General features: G+C 35.8%; 1 protein-coding gene across 1 annotated transcript; it reads left to right on the forward strand.

Moving 5' to 3' along the window:
- Positions 1–994: 994 nt before the first annotated feature.
- On the forward strand, positions 995–12851 carry LOC123531346 (uncharacterized). The gene is made up of 5 exons (XM_045312207.2): positions 995–1141; positions 9855–9963; positions 10826–10942; positions 11316–11394; positions 11961–12851. Exons 1-5 carry the CDS (start codon positions 1047–1049, stop codon positions 12050–12052), a joined length of 492 nt encoding a protein of 163 aa, XP_045168142.1. The 5' UTR covers positions 995–1046; the 3' UTR covers positions 12053–12851.
- Positions 12852–19283: the final 6432 nt, after the last annotated feature.

Raw genomic sequence — 19283 nt, forward strand, 5'->3', positions numbered from 1 at the left:
TTGGAATTTTAGGTATGTCCATTTTGTAGCAATACGTTAAGCAACAAGTTAAGCATGCGGTTTCAGAAGTTAGAGTAGATAGAAACGAAGTTTATATTATTTTATAGTTGAGATGACGTCGGCATTTTATTTGATTTAAAGCAATTATTTAACATAATTCAAAATAATTAGAAGAAATTAGCTTTTGGTTAGTTTTGTATTATTATACCACGAAAAACACAATTGTTTCCAGTTTTTTTAAACATACGACTATTTTTTTCCATCAAAGCAATTAATATAGATTTTAAAAAAATCGCCCTTTACATCATACCGGATTAAAGATATATCAGATAAGCGTTTAATTATGATTAATCAATCAAGCAGGGTCGATACTTTTGACACGAAGTGTGCCGAAGTTTTCACACCCCCCGTGGCAATCATGACAGATGCTAGTTGCGGATAATTAGCAAGGCAATATTTCGGCAATTTTAATCTCAGCAATAGCTGAAATTTTTATACGAATAAAAAAAGGTACGGCCGATATCATGCTAGGCCAAAAAAGTGGTCCGGCCGCGACGGCCTTGATAAATCGATAATTTTCAGTAAAATTAGAAAAAAGTTAGATCTAATAAATATGTTAAAAATGGGCAGGAATTAAAAAAAACAAAAACAAATAAACTGTAATTATGATCTATTTTATTGAAAAACAACATCGCCGAAGACTTGACAATACACAGCATATGTCACTGCTACCAGACCATTATTGACACGCTAATAATCAATATAATTTCCAGTAAAACTAGAAAAATCTTTTAGGAATGCATTATAAATGGACAGGGAAAAATAAAAATTAAGAAATAAAAATGTATTACGATATATTTTATTCGAAAACAACATCGCGACCCGTACCGCTAGTATTTATCGCTACGGGTTGCTACGTGATACTTTCACCTTGCATGTATCTCAGATTTATCGGCTGCTAGGAAGTGACGTCACGCCGACCTGATCAATACGGTACGTTAAACGCAAAAGCCGATTGTCACGTGATTATCATATGACTAGAAGAAATGGAGAGTGCACCGTTGATATTCCTTCTCTTATGGACATATATTGCTTGTCCCGTAGTTCCGATGCCACTCCATGCCAGCTGTAAGGCGGAGTGGTAAGTTGAGTCATTTTAAAATTTCATCAGCTTTTTCTCATTTTGAAAATGATTTCAAAAGCAGTAAATTGTACACGCTTTCCAAATATTTTGGTTATGTAACCACTTAGACTAGCTTTTAGACTATGATATATCTATTTACATTATTATGATCGAATGTAGTGAATTTAGCCAGTCTTTATCCTATGTCCAGTATCATAATTTTAACATCAGTCCTCTGTGAAAATCTCTAAAATAGACTGACTTTTGTCTCTATAAAATTGAATTAGACAAAGAAATGTATTTATTATCAGTCTAGTGGCTAGTCTAGTAACCACTTGAAGGCTCACTACTGCCTAAATTATAAATCAGCAGATAGTTATTTTGTAATTCTGAAGATATTTTGATACTAGTCTTGTTTTTGTAAATTATTTCTAAAAAGTCTTTGTGTCATAAAAGCACATGCACGAGTATCAGATCTGGGACCAAAAAAATATTACCAGACTGATACAGCCTGTTCCCCTATATTTTCGCGGTACTAGTGACACTGAAAACAGTAAGAAAGCAAATAAATATATAACAGTTATTTTGTTTGACAAATACTTTAAAATAATTCATTTTCTATCAAAACATAAAAGTTTTGACATAAAATATAATTAAATTACTCCCAACAATCATGTGTCAACATGTACACTTTCTACCATTTTGATTTTGTATGTCCTTGGTATTTTCGCGTTAAAGATGTTGTTGTTGTAGTGGTAGAATTATGCACCTGTCAATATTTTGCCCGCCCGGGGGAGCGGCGGGCATACACGGGACTTTAGACAGAAGGCCATTCCCGACAGGCGGGAATTAGACAAACATTTGATGTACCAACAAGGCTCTAGGGTGGGATTTAGACAAAAAAGGTTGTCTCTAGGGTGGGGATTTAGACAACAATTTTTTTGAAATGTCAAATTCCCCTGGGTCAGCCCGCCGCCCCCCTGGGCGGGCAAAATATTGACAGGTGCATTATTGTTAGGTTACTACAACGATATTTGTTTATTTCGGGTTCACTAAGTAATTCTGTATCTGTTTGTAAAAATAACAGTTTAATTATAACAATATTTGTAAAATTATGCGAAATGTTCCACATGCACCCAGTACTTAACAAGTTACTCATTTTGACAGCATGTACCCCTGAAAGAGCTGTCCCTTCTCAGAACCCTGACCAGGGCTAGACACTAACCATTTTGGGCCACTGGTCCGAAGAGCAGTTTGCACTCAATTTTTAAATGAAACAGTTACTGATCCTCCAAATATTTCACTGGTCCTTGTTGCTTTTCACTGGCCTCGGACCAGCGGACCAGGGTTAATGTCAAGCCCTGCTGACCTTTGAACCTTTGTATGTGACCACTAAATCCAGTCCGTTTCGGAAATTATGGTGCCAAGGCGGGAATTAAAGGAAGCGGGGCATTGTTGGATCGTCGTTCATCCGAATTGGGCCTATTTATAACAGACGACATAAACAAAATAGTGGCGAAAACAATGGTAACAAGTGAAAAATAAAGGATTTGAGTTTAACTGAATAGAAATTTAAGTATTTCAACTATTTTGAAAGTTAACTCTCCAAATTTCTAGGCATTCTGGATAAATTGATTAAAATTTGAACTAAAAATGAAAGTAGGTTGTTTGTAAACAATGTCAAAATGGCGCTAAAGAGCAAAACGGAAATAACGCGAAATTACCAATGACGCGAGAATACCGCGGATGACTATAATCCCTGTTTTCATCTTAGATATGTCTAAAATGAAAAATACATAGTGAAATATCAGCCCCCTTCAAATGATACATATGTCAATTATAAGATGAAAACAGGGTTTTATATCAATCTGGTCATATTTTTTTGGTGCCGGGTCCGATACTCGTGCCTGTGCATAAAAGTACTTCAAAAGTACATCTGCATACTAGATTTTAGAAGTAGCATGTTCCATTAGCGATTCATTAGGGGTTTATTATGCGCTCGATTAATGTGTTGTTAAATGACACATTTATGTTTATTAAAAATCCATTAGTTTATTTTTATGTGAAGTTGGAACATGTTTTTTGTCACAGGGTGAGAAAAATGTGCAGTGAGTCCGGGGCTCGAACCCTCGCTTACAGGGCAAGTGCTCTACTGACTGAGCTAACTGGCTGCCTGACACATCTTCTCCCCTAGCGTGACCAAATCCGTACCGTAACATACACCCCCACAAATTGGAAACTCATCCTCGAGTTTCGGAGGTAGGCTACATGATAGATATGATATTGCATGCGTCGTAAGACTGACCAAGCAAGCATGCCACAGCCCCACGTTGGGCGCCATATCCCATGCAAAAACAGGGCCTTTGCAGAATATACTTTTTACCTTTGCCAAATATTTGCCATAACCTTTGCAGAACAGTTGCAGCACATGATTGCTGAATATATTCCGCAGACGAGTAGAAATGGAACGAAACGTGCAACTATTCTGCAAAGCTTTTGCAAATATACACAACGCACACAGAATGCAAATACTTCGCAAACAATTTACAATTCGCAACTGAAACTTTGGCAAATAAATCGCAAAGTGACAGCAAAGTAATCGCAAGTGATAGCAAAGTAATCGCAAAGTGATTAGCAAAGTATTTGCAACTTGCATGCAAATATATGCAAAGTATTCGCAAATACGTAACAAACAGCATAAAATGAATTTCTGAGGTTCAAAGAAAAGAATTTTTTTAATATCTGAAAAACAGATGTAATTCACAAAACCATTAAATATTTTGCAGTTTAAATAAATATTAAAAGTCAATCATTTCAGTGATCATTCAGTAACAATAACTAACATCATGTAATATTTTTAAGTTTTAACAATTGCTTGAGTAAAAAAATGTTTCATATAACTATCATTGATTAACATTACCTTTCTACATGCTGCAATATCCTCTGGTTCTTGAAGTCTATTGCTTAACAACATGGTATTGCATTATCCTTATTCAACAAAGTTTATATCCAGAAAAAATAATTAGAATATTATATAAATAATCTGTTTAACACAAGTTTGCATCACCAAAATATTTCTACTAACTGATGTGTAAACATTTCCTCACTATATTTCAAAAATCCTGCCATTTGAATATAGACCAATCAGAAAACAGAATGGTTAATTACTTCCTGTACCTAGAGCCTACCAGGAAAGCAAGTTCATCTATGTTAACTATTTGCAAATGCTTTGCTCTTTCATTTCTGTACAAAGTGTTTATTTGCAATACCTTTGCGAAGTAAATGAACTAAGTGTTTATTTGCAGATGCTTTGCTGTCTGCTAATTTAATAAAGTATTTATTTGCAAAACCTTTGCAGTCTGTAATTTATCTAAGTGTTTATTTGCAAACCCTTTGCTTCAGTGTGATACGTTTTGCAGACTGTTTGCGAAAGTCTGATGCAAATACTTTGCAATCACTTGGAATATAGTTTCTGAGAAAACAAATATTTAAAATATATTCTGCAAATACATGACAAAGGGTTAAATGTGTATGGGTATGTCACAGCTAGGGTGAGAAAAATGTGCAGTCAGTCTGGGGCTCTAACCCAGGACCCCTTACTTACAGGGAGAGTGCTCTACCGACTGAGCTAAACGGCTGCCTGACACATCTTCTCCCCTAATGTGACCAAGTCTGCACTGTGAGAGTTTTGATGGTGTTAATTGGACTGATTTACAATTAGCTGGTCCCCTAGTCACTCATCCCCCAGTCAAGTCGTCCCCATTTTTGTCATATTATTCCCCTTGACGATTGCAAATTTGTCATTTTGTCCCCCATTTTTCGGCGCCTCGTTTTTGTCTCCCGCTAAAGGCAGAGGGATATAGTTTTTGCGTCATCTCTTTCTGTCCATCCAGAACCATATCTGGAAAGTGGTTTGGAATATTTAGTTAAAACTTTATATATCTGTTCACAGCTATATAGGGAAATGTAGCACATCAAGTTTCAGTCAGATTGACAAAGTAACACCAGAGTTATGGCCCTTAGTAGTTTCTAGTGTTAACTATATAGGGTATGTTAATATGGCAATTTCTGCTTCAGAACTTGTGAAATATTTGACCTAGAATTATCAAACTTAAATTGAATTTAAGTCATCATTATATATTGTAATGCACACAAAATTTTGTCAGGATCTCTTTAGTAACTACAGAGTTATTGCCCTTTAATTGGTTAAAAATCCACATATTTGTACATAACAAACTAACTAATTGGTAGAATTTCATTTAACATCTTTCATTTAATTCCATGAACAGTTATTATCAACATGTGAAGTTGTGTGCCCCTCTGCACCATCCTGGTCAGCCCCCCACACACACAACCAACAAAAAAAAATGTTGTTTTTTTCATATTTTCTCCTTAAATCTTAAACTTTCCATGAATTTTTATCAACATGCAAAGTTGTACCCATCCCACACCTCGCTCCTTCACCAAGTTACCCCCTCTATCCCGATCATGCACCCAGGTCCCCCCACCTTCCAACAATTTTTTTGTACCCCCTTATTCAAAATATTCATTCCTTTTTTTCATTTTTCAAACCTTCCATGAATATTTATCAACATGTGGAGTTGTAATATTTCTTTGCCATTCCACAACACAAATCCATTTGGCGGGGGATACCAATATCATCTAACTTGCTTGTTATACTTATTTTTGTCAAAGTTTGCCAGAAAATGATTAATATACCATAATGATGTAAAATATGTGTACTGTAAATACGTTCTGTATAACTGTAAGTTTTACTATAAAAGCTACTTTTTTTTTTGTTAGCTCACCTGAGCACAAGTGCTCAAAGGAGAGCTTTTGTGATCGCCCTGTGTCCGTCCTCCGTTGGCAGCGTCGGCGTCATCGTCAACAATTTGACTGTTAACACTCTAGAGGTCACAATTTTGGCCCAATCTTAATGAAACTTGGTCAAAATGTTATTCTCAATAAAATCTTGGACGAGTTCAATATTGGGTCATCTGGGGTCAAAAACTAGGTCACCAGGTCAAATCAAAAGAAAAGCTTGTTAACACTCTAGAGGTCACAGTTTTGGATTAATCTTAATGAAACTTGGTCAGAGTGTTACCCTCAATAAATTGTTGGATGATTTCGATATTGGGTCATCTGGGGTCAAAAACTAGGTCACCAGGTCGAATCAAAGGAAAAGCTTGTTAACACTGTAGAGGCCACATTTATGACTGTATCTTCATGAAACTTGGTCAGAATGTTAAACATGATGATCTTAAGGTCCAGTTTGAATCTGGGTCAAGAAGAATAAAAAACTAGGTCACCAGGTCAAATCAAAGGAAAAGCTAGTTAACACTCCAGAGGCCACATTTATGACCTTATCTTCATGAAACTTTGTCAGAATCATGTTAATCTTGATGATCTTAAGGTCCAGTTTGAATGGGTCATGTAGGGTCAAAAACTAGGTCACCAGGTCAAATCAAAGGAAAAGCTAGTTAACACTCCAGAGGCAACATTTATGACCATATCTTAATGAAACTTGGTCAGAATGTTAATCTTGATGATCTATAGGTCAGATTAAAATCTGGGTCAGATGCGGTGAAAAACTAGATCACTAGGTCAAATCAAAGGAAAAGCTTGTTAACACTCTAGAGGCCACATTTATGACTGTATCTATATGAAACTTAGTCAGAATGTTAATCCTGATGATCTTTAGGTCAAATTAAGTCTGGGTCATATGGGGTCAAAAACTAGGTCACCAGGTCAAATCAAAGGAAAAGCTAGTTAACACTCCAGAGGCCACATTTATGACCATATCTTAATGAAACTTGGTCAAAATGTTAATCTGGATGATCTTTAGGTCAGATTCAAATCTGGGTCAGGTTGGGTGAAAAACTAGGTCACTAGGTCAAATCATAAGAGAAGCTTGTTAACACTCTAGAGGCCACATTTATGACCATATCTTAATGGAACTTGGTCAGAATTTTAATCTTTATGATCTTTAGGTCAATAGGTCAGGTGAGCAATACAGGGCCTTCATGGCTGTCTTGTTTTATAAATACTGGTTGCATTGAAAAGTGCAGAGTGTGTTACTGTTCCGTCGCTTTAAGTGTAAAGTTTGCTTTAATTTTGTTATTCTAATCATGACTGTTTTGAAATACAGGTATTTAACACAAGTTTTATAAAACAATGGTACTTTTTTACTTAAAAAATGTCCGATTTTATGTGAAATTAGAGAACATATACCTTTATTGTTTTGTTTTTTTTTACAGGTGGATTCTCTTATATAAAACAAATAAACTACTTCTGATAAATAAGTTCTTTCTTGCAATTATTTGCATGTATTTTTATTTTCATAAAAGATGATTAACACATGTAACTTTAAATTGATAAATCACTATCAACACCTTTCAGTCACACTTAGCATCCAGTTGTAGAAGTGATTAATCATCATTAAGTTAATTAACACCTTTTCAAATACCTCTTGTATGTTAAAGAAGCATTGTATCATGATTGACAGGTAAATTTTTTGCAATTGGTACAAATATTAGAGAGAGAAATGACCAAAACGGTGACAAGTTGACCGATATGTCAAGAGCGGGGACTAAATGACCAAATGGGGACAAGTTGACTTGGGGATGAGTTGACTTGATACCACTGGATTTTAGAACATGGTTTTGGTGGCGTTTATTGACAGTGTTTATCAGGTCCTTTTTTGTTAAGGAAGGTATTTGACGAAGTAGGTTACACTAAACTACTTTACAAAGTTCAAGAAAATAGTATCAGAGGCTGCACTCTAGACAGGATTCACTCTTTCTTATTTGATAGAACAAAAGCTACACAACAGCTAACAGAATAACTAAGTCTTGGTTTCATAAAATGTAATATCCAAACTGAAAACAAAAAGGTTAAAGAAACAGCATACAAAACTCTTGTCAGGCCACAGGTAAAATATTCCTCTTAAGGCTGGCCACCTGATTTGCATGCAGGGCGTCTTGGGTTTGAGTCTTACATTCTTACATTGGGCAGATGTTTTCTTCTTTTAAACACAACATTGGCAATGTGGTAAGTGTTGAAAGTTGTAGGCTGCTGTGGTCAAGATAAAAATGTAGGGCATGCAGTTTTCAGGGACTATACTTTATTGGATGCTGAACAGTTTATGCTTCAAGCTCTAAGTTCCTATGTAAAGGAAGGCTAGTATTGCAGAGCATGTGGTATTTGAAAGGACTACACTCTGATGGAAGCTGAACAGTTGATATTGCAAAAATTCTGAGAAACTAATTCAGTTTAACAAGTGTGTTTATTATTGATACATGTAGTTATGTATCATTCCAAAAAATTATTAGATATCAATAAAAATAGAAGACAGGGAAGAGTTTATTGCAAGACAACTTTTTTAAAATTCAAGAGCCTGTAGATAAAAACTACTTTTCAATGTTGTTTTTTACATTTTTAGCTCACCTGAGCACAAAGTGCTCAAAGGTGAGCTTTTGTGATCGCCCTGTGTCCGTCAGTCATCCATCGTCAACAATTTGACTGTTAACACTCTAGAGGTAACAATTTTGGCCCAAACTTAATGACACTTGGTCAGAATGTTAGTCAATAAAATCTTGGACGAGTTCAATATTGGGTCATCTGGGTTCAAAAACTAGGTCACCAGGTCAAATCAAAGGAAAACGTTGTTAACACTCTAGAGGTCACAATTTTGGCCCAATCTTAATGAAACTTGGTCAGAATGTTACCCTCAATAAACTCTTGGACCAGTTCTATATTGGGTCATCTGGGGTCAAAAACTAGGTCACCAGGTCAGATCAAAGGAAAAGCTTGTTAACACTCTAGAGGTCACAATTTGGGCCCAATTTTAATGAAACTTGGTCAGAATGGTACCCTCAATAAAGTCTTGGACCGGTTCGATATTTGGTCATCTGGGGTCAAAAACTAGGTCACCAGGTCAAATCAAAGGAAAAGCTTGTTAACACTCTAGAGGTCACAATTTGGGCCCAATCTTAATGAAACTTGGTCAGAATGTTACCCTCAATAAAATCTTGGACAAGTTCGATAATGGGTCATCTTGGTTAAAAACTAGGTCACCAGGTCAAATCAAAGGAAAAGCTTGTTTACACTCTAGAGGTCACAATTTGGGCCCAATCTTAATGAAACTTGGTCAGAATGTTACCCTCAATAAAATCTTGGACAAGTTCGATAATGGGTCATCTTGGTTAAAAACTAGGTCACCAGGTCAAATCAAAGGAAAAGCTTGTTTACACTCTAGAGGTCACAATTTGGGCCCTATCTTAATGAAACTTGGTCAGAATGTTACCCTTAATAAAATCTTGAACGAGTTTGATAGTGGGTCAATCGGGGTCAAAAACTAGGTCACCAGGTCAAATCAAAGGAAAAGCTTGTTAACACTAGAGGCCAGATTTATGACTGTATCTTCATGAAACTTGGTCAGAATGTTAATCTTAATGATCTCAAGGCCCAGTTTGAATCTGGGTCATGTAGGATCAAAAACTAGGTCAAAAGGTCAAATCAAAGGAAAAGCTTGTTAACACTTTAGAGGCCACATTTATGATCATATCTTAATGAAACTTGGTCAGAATGTTAATCTTGATGATCTTTAGGTCAGGTGAGTGATACAGGGCCTTCATGGCCCTCTTGTACTAATTTTCCATGGATTTAGTTCCATGGATTTTATGGTTTATTATCTCTGTCATATATAACACTAATTGAATTTTTATTGCAGGAATTTTTCAGCAGATTGCATGGCTATAGAGAATCGCCTTGTTACAATAATCAACCAGTGGGGTGGCCCTGACAACTGTAAGAATGGTGGAGAGAGATGTCTGTACAAGGTAATAATCAAATAGCCTCGCTCTACATTCCTTTCTTTGTTAATGTGTCACAGTGGGGTCAGGATAAGGGGTCCGTACTTGGTAAATCTAGAAATGCCAAAGGTTGTCAGATCTTTAGGATAACAGCACATGGGTATGGGTAGTAGAGGACATGCTACCTGTAACAACGATTTCATGCCTCTGGCCTCAGGAATTTAACTTATGCTTCAAACTACTCTAATGCTTTCTAAAAGTTTTACATAATTAACATTCCGTTCTATTCTATGAAGTTCCAGAAAAGACCAGTAATGTAAGTAGGGCATCACAACCTAGGGTGCCTCTTGTTCTATCGTTTAATTCTCTCTTCAGGTAGTTAACCTGTAAAGACACAATTTCTTTTTGATTACCTTCTCTTAACCCTTGCCCTGCTAAATTTCTATAATGAACTTGTCCATCTTTCAAATTGGACAGTACCATTAACCGTTAAAAGGGGTGCTTACCAAAAAGGTACTGACTGAATGGCAAACATGTAGATCATGATCAGACTGCATGGATGTGCAGGCTGATCATGATCTACACTGGTCGCAAAGGCAGAATTAGTGGTGTCCAGCATGAGAAGGGTTAAGTAACATAAGTTTTTAGGCACTCTTTGTTTGTAAATAGAGCTCAGAGCTTATTTGTCTTTTAATAAAAATTGGAGCATGTCTTAATTGCATTTGAAGAGATCACAACTTGCAATTTGTCATTTCAGGTCCACTGCCTTAACACAATATGGCAGTCTGTTTAGAAGCAGTCTATATTCCAACATTAGTATTAATGCACATGCTACTTTTATACAGAAAAATCTTTGTAACTTGGTAAACCTTGCATGTTGTTTTTCCAGTTGAAGACAAAAACAGACACAGAGATTACAGCAACTCATGAAACACCTAAGAAACATTATGTAGATGATTTGACCTTCACCTTCATAAAAACGTCAGATAATGCGTGCACAGTGAAGGTAAGTTAAATTTAGTTTCACTTTTTCTGTGCCTATCTATTTTGTTTCACTCTGCATATAAGAATTATTGTTGAATTAAATGTTGTATTACCAAAATAGGAGTGTGCATGATTTTGCTAGACTGATAAGAGTCAGGACAGTTACTAAGTTTTCATTATGAGAACCAATAGGAAAACCAAAATTTATTCTCGTACATGTTTCACTGAACCTTAGGTGTAGTAATGAAATATCATTTTAGTCTGTTGCCTAAAGCAACACACTCTTACTATGATATTTTGTTTTTGTTTAAATAGTTGCCAATTTGTCTGCATCTTGTCTTTGTTATAATCAATTAGGTCTTTTAATCAGTGATGTCTTTTTACAACTGTTACAGGGTTTTTCAACTTCTGAGACATGGTATGCTCTTCTTGATCAAGGAACAAACTACTGCAATCTCCATAACCTTATTACAGGTAAGAAAGCTGGTGACGTACTCCTTTTGATGTAACAGTACCGGTATTTTATTCTGATGAGCAGAATTATTTTTCATAATCATACAGCAGATTTATTTTTTCTCTTCCATAATAGATTGGGGGCCAGTAAGGTCGACAAATATAGTTTGCCCCCACCCAGTCACCACCTAGGTACCAAATTGCCTGATGTGTATCATTATATCATGACTCCCTATATGGAGCGCTGACCATACTTTGTGCTATCCACCTGTTCATTGTTCAACATAGGTTTTCAAGGCTGAAGTCAAAAATCAAAAATTTTGAAAAAAATAAATTTGAAATTTATTTCTAAAGACATGCGATAAAATGCTTATTGAATGGCTTGCTGGTAATGGTATTATTATAGTCAAAGTCATTAGTCCTTGGCATCTCTGTCCTTCATATCTTAGGTAAATAGTTTTTACTGTTAACTGGCAAGCCATTCAAAGAGTGTATGCTAGGAACCATGCATCTGTTGACTTCCTTAATGAATTTGGCTTTGCTAAGATGAGAGGTAATTATTTTTTTTAACAAATGTTCTATTCTAGGAGCAGACTTGGACAAACTACCTGGATACAAGGAGACAACAAGTAATTCAGTGTGTACACAGTACACCAAGGCTGACTGTGATAAATATTGAACTATTTAAGCATAGACAGATTAGCAATGACACTCTCAACTGACAATTCATCAACCTTTCTTGAACAATATTATAGTGTGTGTTTGTGTTCAATGAGTGCATGCATGTGTGCCTTTGTGTGTGGTTATATTTTGTAAAAAAAAAAACGATCTGATGCCGTGGTTTAGTCATCTAATGACTTACAGAGGGTTACTATGAATATTATAATTTATGGTATCTGATCCACAATTAGGTAAAATTTCGATTCCTGATGACTCCATGTTTTTTGTATCATTCTGCTGAACAAGAATTAGTAAATATTATAACCATAAATAATATGCAAGAATCATTACATTCATATTTTTGACTGTGAAATGATAAAACTTACACTGTAATAGATTTCTGTTGAAGAATCACTGAAGATTAAAAAGTAAAAAAAAATCAAAATTCTATAACATATTTTTGTCGTAATTTATATTTTCTTTTTCAGTAGGCATTACACTTTCAAATGATACCAAATTATATGAGCTTACCAGGCATCAATATTTGATATATTTTATAACACTGTTATAAGAACTTGCTTATTTCCTTAAACATGCATTTCTGTGAACTCATTAATATTGATAGGGTACTAATTTTATAGATTGCACAAATCCACGAAACAAAATCCAAATGTAAGTTTCCATTCTTACCAGTGGTAATCGACAAATTCATATCCAAATGAAATAGTCGTTTTGGACAGAACACAAAATTTAATATCCAAGAAATCAAATGATTTTACAGTATTTCAGAAGTCAAATCACTATTACTAATTCCTATTTGCAGTATTACCTTTATGTTTCACTATGGCATCTTGTAGGTTGTAACACCATCATTTTAATACAGCTAGGTTTGTTATTTAAGAAATAATAAGTTCTCAAAAGTGGTTTTTTCGTAGAATAGCCAAAGTTTTGAGTTCTTATGCGTAAGAATATATCACAAAGGCCATAGGCCTGAGTGATATATTGTTTTGCATAAGAACGAAAAACTGGTTATTCTACGATAAATCACACTTGGGAACTTATTATTTCGATTCTAACACGACATACTAGTAACTACTTTTTATGACCGTGCCACGCACCTGGATCGGATTACGTCATTGCACGCGAGTGATTTATTGCAGATTAACCTGAGGTAGATTTTGCTCTACATGTATGTAGGTTATTTGCTGGTAGTGTTAGAATTCTGTTTGCACTTACTGTTTGTACACTTGGGAAGTGTAAGTTGTTGTTTGTACAACAGTTGTGAAACTTTTTAGGATCACATAAGTATATTTCAGCTCTTCTTTAATGATATTTCCTTCCATCACAGTGTATGCAAGGTAATGTGGTAAAGTATATTTCCTATCACAACCTGATTTATTTTCCTATTAAACAAAGAAAGCTAAAAGCGTGACATTGCTATGCAATAAAACCATTGTTTTGTATGATATTGTAGAAAAACAACAAACCTGTTCTTAATGGCCTAAAAGTTACCCCTGAGCCAGATATTCAAAACTGCACAATGACATACGCTCAGTGAAAGAATCTTTTTATACTATTTAAGGGAGAAAGTTGGCAACAACAGTAAAAGTTATAGTTTATGGTTAACAAGGATGTAAATCTTTTGAAAAGCATCAAATCTTTGTTTCTGATTTTGCTTAAAAGAATATGTGTTTACAATTTGGGAATTTGATATTTGACAGGACTTTTATTAGACACGGAAATATTTCATGTTTGAGGTAGAACAATTATGTATAAGGAGCAGGAAATCTTAATATTATATTATGTGTTATATTGTGAAGAATCTCTGTATATTGTATACTTTTCTGTAAATGATTTGGCTAAATAAGGGTTGTCTTTTCTTTTTTTTTAGTTTACTTTATACTGCATACCTACAATTGCATTACCTAAATTTGTTAACTATGGGATTGTTTAAATAGAAATTTATTTAGTTTTTGCTTCTTTCATGCCATTGTAAGGATAGGATGTCTTATTCACATAGTAGGATATGTATACATCTATATTTGTGTGTAATGAGATCATTTAAACACATGAATACAAACTGTCTGACATGAATTATGTAAACTGTATTTTTCAGTGATCCATATTAAGCAGAAAATATGGTAATGAAAATAATATGAGCCGTGCCATGGGAAAACCAACATAGTGGGTGTGCGACCAGCATGGATCCAGACCAGCCTGCGCATCCGCGCAGTCTGGTCAGGCTCCATGCTGTTCGCTTTTAAAGCCTATTGGAATTGGAGAAACTGTTAGCGAACAGCATGGATCCTGACCAGACTGCGCGGATGCGCAGGCTGGTCTGGATCCATGCTGGTCGCATACCCACTATGTTGGTTTTCCCATGGCGCGGCTCAATTATTAAAAACCTTTTCTATAGGTGTGGATTCCTTGAATTTTACTGTAAAAAGTGATATTTGAGTTCTATGTAATTTGTAATGCAATTGAACTTTGATATTATATAAGGTTATTAAAATGTTGTTTTTTTTCTGATTGGTTAATATATATTTTTTGTAATAAAATGTTCAAACTTAATATCTTTCATAGTTCGTTCTTTCCTTTTCTTAAGTGACAGACTTATGTCTCCCCCTCCCTGTCTGTTCGTACATCACACTTCATTTCTGATCAATAGAGAACGATTTGACCTAGAACCTTCAAGCTTCAAGGATGGCAGGGCTTATAGGGTAGACGACCCCTATCGTTTTTCGGGTCACTCCATCAAAGGTCAAGGTCACAGGGGCCTGAACATGGAAAACAAATTCCGATCTGTAACTTAAGAACTACTTGACTCAGAATGTTGAAACTTCATAGGATGATTGGAAATGCAGAGTAGATGACCCCTCTTGATTTTGGGGCCACTCTGTTAAAGGTCAAGGTCACAGGGGCAAGAACATTGAAAACCATTTCCGATCAATAACTTGAGAACCACTTTACCCAGAATGTTGAAACTTCATAGGATGATTGGACATGCTGAGTAGTTGACCCCTATTGACTTTGGGATCAACTGTATTAAAGGTCAAGGTCACAGGGGCAGAACATAGAAATCCATTTCCCATCAGTAACTTGAGAAGCATTTGAGCTAGAACCTTCAAACTTCACAGTAAGCTAGGACGACCCCTATTGTTTTTGGGGTCACTTGATCAAAGGTAAAGGTCACAGGGGCCATCCATCTGTCACACTTCATTTTTTATCTATAACTTGAGAACCATTTGACCTAGAACCTTCAACCTTAATAGGATGGTAGGGCCTATAGAGTAGATGACCCCTATAATTTTTAGATCAAAGGTCAAGGTCACAGGGGCCTGAACATGGAAAGCCGTTTCTGATCAATAACTTTAGAACCATTTGGCCCAGAATGTTGAAACTTCATAGGGTGATTGGACATGCAGAGTAGATGACCCCTCTTGATTTTGGGGCCACTCTATTAAAGGTCAAGGTCACAGGGGCAGGAACATGGAAAACCATTTCCAATCAATATCTTGAGAACCACTTTACCCAGAATGTTGAAATTTCATAGGATGATTGGACATGCTGAGTAGTTGACCCCTATTGATTTTGGGGTCGCTCTATTAAAGGTCAAGGTCACATGGGCCAGAACATGGAAATCTATTTCCCATCAGTAATTTGAGAAGCATTTGACCTAGAACCTTCAAACTTCACAGGATGCTAGGACTTATGGAGTAGACGACCTCTTTCATTTTTTGGGTCACTTGATCAAATGTGAAGGTCACAGAGGCCATCCGTCTGACACACTTCATTTTCGATCAATAACTTGAAAACCATTTGACCTAGAACCTTCAACCTTAATAGGATGGTAGGGCTTACAGAGTAGACGGGCCCTACAATTTTTTGATCCACTAGATCAAAGGTCAAGGTCACAGGGGCCTGGACATGGAAAACCGTTTCTGATCAATAACTTTAGAATCATTTGGCCCAGAATGTTGAAACTTCATAGGATAATTAGACATGTAGAGAAGATGACCCCTGTTGACTTTTGGGTCACTTGATCAAAGGTCACAGGGACCTGAACATTGAAAACGGTACCCTTGCATGATCATAAGAGGCGACTAATAGGATCGTAACACTTGGTTTTGCTGTAACTCTGTGATTCCAGCAGGTATGCAAATTTTGATTCCATACCTCATGTTTTAATTTAGATGTAAATGAGATGTGAAACCAAAATTTGTAGTCCTGTTTGGCGCCATATAACCTATACCCTTGGTGCGCCGTAAAACCCAAATAAATAAATAAGGTTTCCAGTCAGTAACCAGAGAAGCACTAGACCCATAATCTTCAAAATTCATAGGATGATAGAACTTACAGGGTAGATGACCCTTATCGTTTTGTGGGTCACTTGTGTGAAGGTCAAGGTCACGGGCCTGAACATTGAAAACGCTTTCCGATAAGTAACTTGAGCACCGCTTGATCCAGATTGTTGAAATTTCATAGGATGCTTTGACATGCTGAGTAGATGACCCCTATTGAATTTGGGATTACTCAATCAAAGGTCAAGGTCAGAACATGGAAAACCGTTTCCAATCCATAAATTAAGAACAACTAGGCCCAGAATGTTTAAACTGAGTTGGATGATTGGACATGCCTAGTAGATGATCCCTATTGCAGCGAACCATCAATGTCTCTTTGACTTTCGCCTTTATCCCCTATTGACATTTTGCCTATTACTATGCCCTAGAGGAGACATACGCTTTTCTACCAAAACATCTTCTAGTTTCAGTCTCGTTTCAAAGTTTTCAAGCTAAATGAACTCAACAGTTTGCAGATGCTTTCTTCTCCTATGAGCTAAATGAACCCAAAGTTTGCAGATTTTTCACTCCTTTGAGTGAAACCTGGCCAAAACGTGTCTCAAAACAATCCGTGTCAAGTTTAAAACTACCACTGGGTCAAATCTAAGTCTATTTAACACTCGTTTGGATGTTTGCCTCACTCCATGAAACTCGGTCAAAATATTTTAATTGAACCACATCTACCATTTGGGGCGGCATACAGTAATTGCAGCATCTGTCCGTCCGTTTGTCCTGATTTCGTTTTCGGTCTGCTAGGAGGGGCACCATAGATCTTCCTCCACCATTAAAAGCTGGACATTGGTAATATGAAATATAATTAGGTCAAACGGGAAAAAAATCAGCAATATACAATGTACATATATTTTGCATACACACTCCATTGGCTTCTCGAAATTATGAGCGCATACATTGTTTTACTTATTACAAGTTAAATTTCATAAAACATTTACTATTTGATTCACATACTCCATATTTTTATAAAATTTATAAATGATATTTATTCACATTTTTTACGAACCTAAAATTTCCGTTTCAATATTAATATATGATTTAGGTTAGCGATTCCATTAATTTTGCTTTAGAGGCAATTAAGTGATTTTGCCTTTGCGACCAGTGCAGTCTGTTGTTGGTCTGCACTGTTTGCTATTCAGTCAGTAAATTTTGGTGAACACCCTTTTGAATGGTAAATGGTATTGGCCAATTTGAATGATGGACCGGTCCATTTTAGAAATTTAGCAGGCTAACGGTTAATGGATTATCCCAAGTCACGAGATCATACTTGGTTCCTTTGCATTATTATAAGGAACTAATAACCATCTGAGTAGTTGTAACATGTGATTTGAAGTCAGTGACCTTAATTAAATTATGATCTTACGCCTAAATAATATGAAGTAAAATTGAATTGTTCTTTTTGTATTATTTTGTATTTATAAAATAGATGAAAATATTAATAAGATAAATCGATCTAAAACAGTATTTGAGCCGCGCCATGAGAAAACCAACACAGTGCGATTGCGACCAGCATGGATATAACAATTCCAACATCTCCAACAATTCACGTATATCTATTTTTTTAATCTGACATATCAACGAGATTCAGCAATGCAGCTGTAATATGATTTAAAGTTTTCCACGGATTGTATCTATACTAGATTGTAATATATATATATCGGATTAAAAACGAAAACGAAATATCGAGATCATTTCATACATGAACGTGTAAATTGAATAACAGACAGTTTGTGTTTTCTATTGTAAATTTAAGATATTCTGAAAACCATATACTTTTTGACATCCTGTTGTTGGATTCCGATAATATAACTTAATGAAAAAAAGAAATATCACGGAATCATGTAAAAGTAAATGAATAAAAAGTTAAAAACTAATTTTTCGAAATTTTCACAGATGGATTTTCCTATGAAAAATGTTCTTTTTGGTCGTGAAATTAAGAGTACCTACTAAACCTATCATCACATGGAGACCTATATTACTTCCTAATTTGGTGTCAATAAAATAACCTGAATGAAAAGTATAGAATCGGCGAATCAGACAGAAGTAAAGCCAGGGGCGTAGGGACATTTTGAGCATTGGGGCGGCGGAGGGGGTGGGTTTGGGAGGGGGTGTCCCCCTCCTATGAACGGGGTCCGGGGTGGGCCCGGGAAAATTTTGCATATAGCTAGAGTTAATGGTGCAATCTGGCGAATTCTTGGACTGCTCAGTATCTGTTGAACATACTCGGTTTTTTTCGAGTTTTCAACCCTATTTACAGTTAACTATGTTTAAACACTGTAATGGCGGTACGTACGATGTTAGATACGGACAATGTCTTGCCAGGGTAAAACCAGTAATGACTAAGTAGGGGATCGAGCACAAGACCCTGACTTAAAGGGGTAATCCAATCCTTATAGCAGTTTAGTCATTGAATGGCATTATAAAGGTAAAACGCAAATCACTGTTTTCTTTGAACCATTGAGGGTTCTTTTTACCAAATGATCGATTTGGAAATGCAAAATTGCGAAGCTGATTGGCCTTTTATATTTTTATGTAGAAGCTGTAATACTTGTTAATTTTACTAGATCTGTAAAATCTACGAGGATTTTTCTACATTGTATGCGTTGAATTTAATCATTATGATTGGTGTCTTTGATTTTCAAACAACATGTTTAAGTGTCAAAAATATTTAATTTAATATATTTTATGTAAAGACATCTAAAGATCCCGATCTGCGTTTGTGTTTTACTCAAGATACTTTCCTTTGTCGGGAGAATTTGAGACACAACATTAATTCCAATTAATTGCAATTTTGGCAGAAAACAATTAAAAACGATTAACTTTCATTAATTAAATTAATGTATTGCCTATAATCCGAGTCTGCGGGGCGTGAAAATACGGCGACCTTGGTCGTTGCGG

The sequence above is a fragment of the Mercenaria mercenaria genome, chromosome 11, assembly GCF_021730395.1.
Source record: "Mercenaria mercenaria strain notata chromosome 11, MADL_Memer_1, whole genome shotgun sequence".
Lineage (NCBI taxonomy): Eukaryota > Metazoa > Mollusca > Bivalvia > Venerida > Veneridae > Mercenaria > Mercenaria mercenaria.